Source organism: Drosophila kikkawai, chromosome 2L (genome assembly GCF_030179895.1).
Source record: "Drosophila kikkawai strain 14028-0561.14 chromosome 2L, DkikHiC1v2, whole genome shotgun sequence".
Taxonomy (NCBI): Eukaryota; Metazoa; Arthropoda; class Insecta; order Diptera; family Drosophilidae; genus Drosophila; species Drosophila kikkawai.
In genome coordinates, this window is record NC_091728.1 from 31,698,197 (window position 1) to 31,700,341 (window position 2,145).

A 2,145-nucleotide genomic window follows, 5' to 3' on the forward strand; every position below is an offset into this window, starting at 1 on the left:
TGCCCACTGACTATAAGGTTCGCAGCTGAGGGGATAAACCAGCTGTGTTAGAACGGAGCCTTCCTAGGGCCGGGCAACCCTAGGTCGGAACGAGCCTTGCCGTGGCTTAGGGGCGAAGCCACGGTCGACCTAACTTCAATGCCCCAAACCCCTCGGGCCCGCCGCGCTCGCCCTGTCGAGCAACGCGGGCGTTTATGAACATGGACACAACAAAAAAATCCGCTTCGGACCTCGTGGGAGAGGTAAAACCCCAAAAACCAGCAACAGATAGTGAATTGGACGAGGAGGAGCTACTGCGCTCGGATGACGAGACTCTGGCTCCGTCCATTTCAGAGGGAAGTGCTAAGACAAGCACACCTCAAGCGGCACAACCAACAACAAGCAAAGCAGCGGCAAGCCAAGCCAAAGCGACAGGCGAACACGGGAAGTCAAAACCGTGGACCCACCAACAAAGAAAGGCGCAAGCTAGCAAGGCCCATTTCATCCTCGCTAAAATAGCAAGGAACGAAAAGGAGGGCAAAGCCGATCCGCGCGACCTGGCAGACAAAGCCAGGTACCTCGCAGTGATCGAGGAATATGAGCGATTCGAAAAGGAGCACCCAGAAACGCTTTTGCCTCCCCAAACGAAGCGCAACCGCTCACAAGAAGTGAGTGAGAGCGCTCCGAAGAGAGCCAAAGACGCGAAGGGCGCCCCAAGACCGACAACTTTTGTCAAGACGGCGAAGAAATTCAGCGAGGTGGCCCGAGATAGCCTCGCGATGGCACTTGTTGATGAGCTCAACGACGACGGACGCCTTCTGATGGAGAAATGGGAGGAGGTCGAGACCCAGCTGGCAGAGATGGTAACTGACAAACTACTGTCCGAGCCAACGGGCCAGTCACCCTCCTTTGACTCCTCGGACATGGTTAGGGGGCACCGGGTGATCAGATGCGACGACGAGTTCTCAAGGGACTTCCTGGCGGATTGCGTTGCCAGACTAGGCAAGGCATGGAAGGGGATTAGCATTAAGCTGGTCCCCGCCAGGGACATCCCAAGGAGACCCAGAGCTCGCATCTGGTTACCCAAGGGGCTGTCTAGCCATGAAAGGGTGATCAAGACTCTGCGAGCAATGAACAAGGGAGTCGACATGGAGGACTGGGCCATTCTCAAAGCCGAACGAGAGATGAAGACCAGCCAGCCATATCTGTTCCTCATCAATCAGCGCTGCCTAGAACAGCTGAAGGCAGCCGACAACAAGGTCCGGTACGGCATCAGAAAAGCCAAGGTGAAGGTCTTCCTGGACGAACCGGACGATATACTAGAAGACGAAGTCGAGGACGCCAACAAGCTGCTGGACGACTTGGCGATCGACGACAGCACCCCCAACACCACCCCAATCTAATGCCGACGGTCGTTCAGATAAACCTGAAGCGCAGCTCCCACGCTTCAGCTAATCTGGGGGTCCTTCTCCGGGAGAAGGACATCGACATCGGCCTTATACAAGAGCCATGGACTAGAGACGGACGAATCTCTGGCATGGCCATAAAGGGATACACAACACTATACACAAACTCGACAGGTAGGCCGAGGGCGGGTATAATCGTTAAAAACAATCCCAATGCTCTTCTTTACCCCAACCTCAGCAACTTAGATCTAGCAGTGGCAAGATTCAAGGCGGCGGATGGGACAGCCATACTAATAGCCTCCGGATACATGGCCCACGACGAACCTGCACCACCTGAAGCGTTCAATAGGGTGATGCAGTGGGCCGAGGAGACTAAGACGACGCTCATCCTCGGGTGCGATGCCAACGCAAGGCACACACTGTGGGGAAGTAAGGAGACAAACGAAAGGGGTGAGTCTCTCTTCGATAGTATTATATGTCGTGACGTCACTATTTGTAACAAGGGAAACACGCCCACCTTCATCTTTCCAAGTACGGAAGGATTTCAAGGCTGGGAAGAAGTCCTAGACATAACCCTCCAAATGGAGCATAGCGATTATAAGGTAAGAAACTGGAGAGTCTCTACACAAGACTCGTTTTCAGACCACAGATACATATTCTTCGAACTCGTGATGCCGATATGCGAAACGGTGCCGAAGCGAAACCCTCGTAACACTGACTGGGCCAAATACGGAAAGATTGTACAGTCAAAGGTCAAAGA

The 2,145-nt window shown here is 53.8% G+C and overlaps 1 protein-coding gene across 1 annotated transcript; it reads left to right on the plus strand.

The window, feature by feature from the left end:
• Nucleotides 1-200: 200 nt before the first annotated feature.
• Nucleotides 201-1,382, plus strand: LOC121503232 (uncharacterized). The gene has a single exon (XM_041777462.1). The coding sequence runs from the start codon at nt 201-203 to the stop codon at nt 1,380-1,382; it is 1,182 nt and encodes a 393-aa protein (XP_041633396.1).
• Nucleotides 1,383-2,145: the final 763 nt, after the last annotated feature.

Coding starts and splice junctions, on each gene's coding strand:
- LOC121503232 (XM_041777462.1), top strand. CDS start 201: ATGGACACAACAAAAAAATCCGCTTCGGACCTCGTGGGAGAGGTAAAA.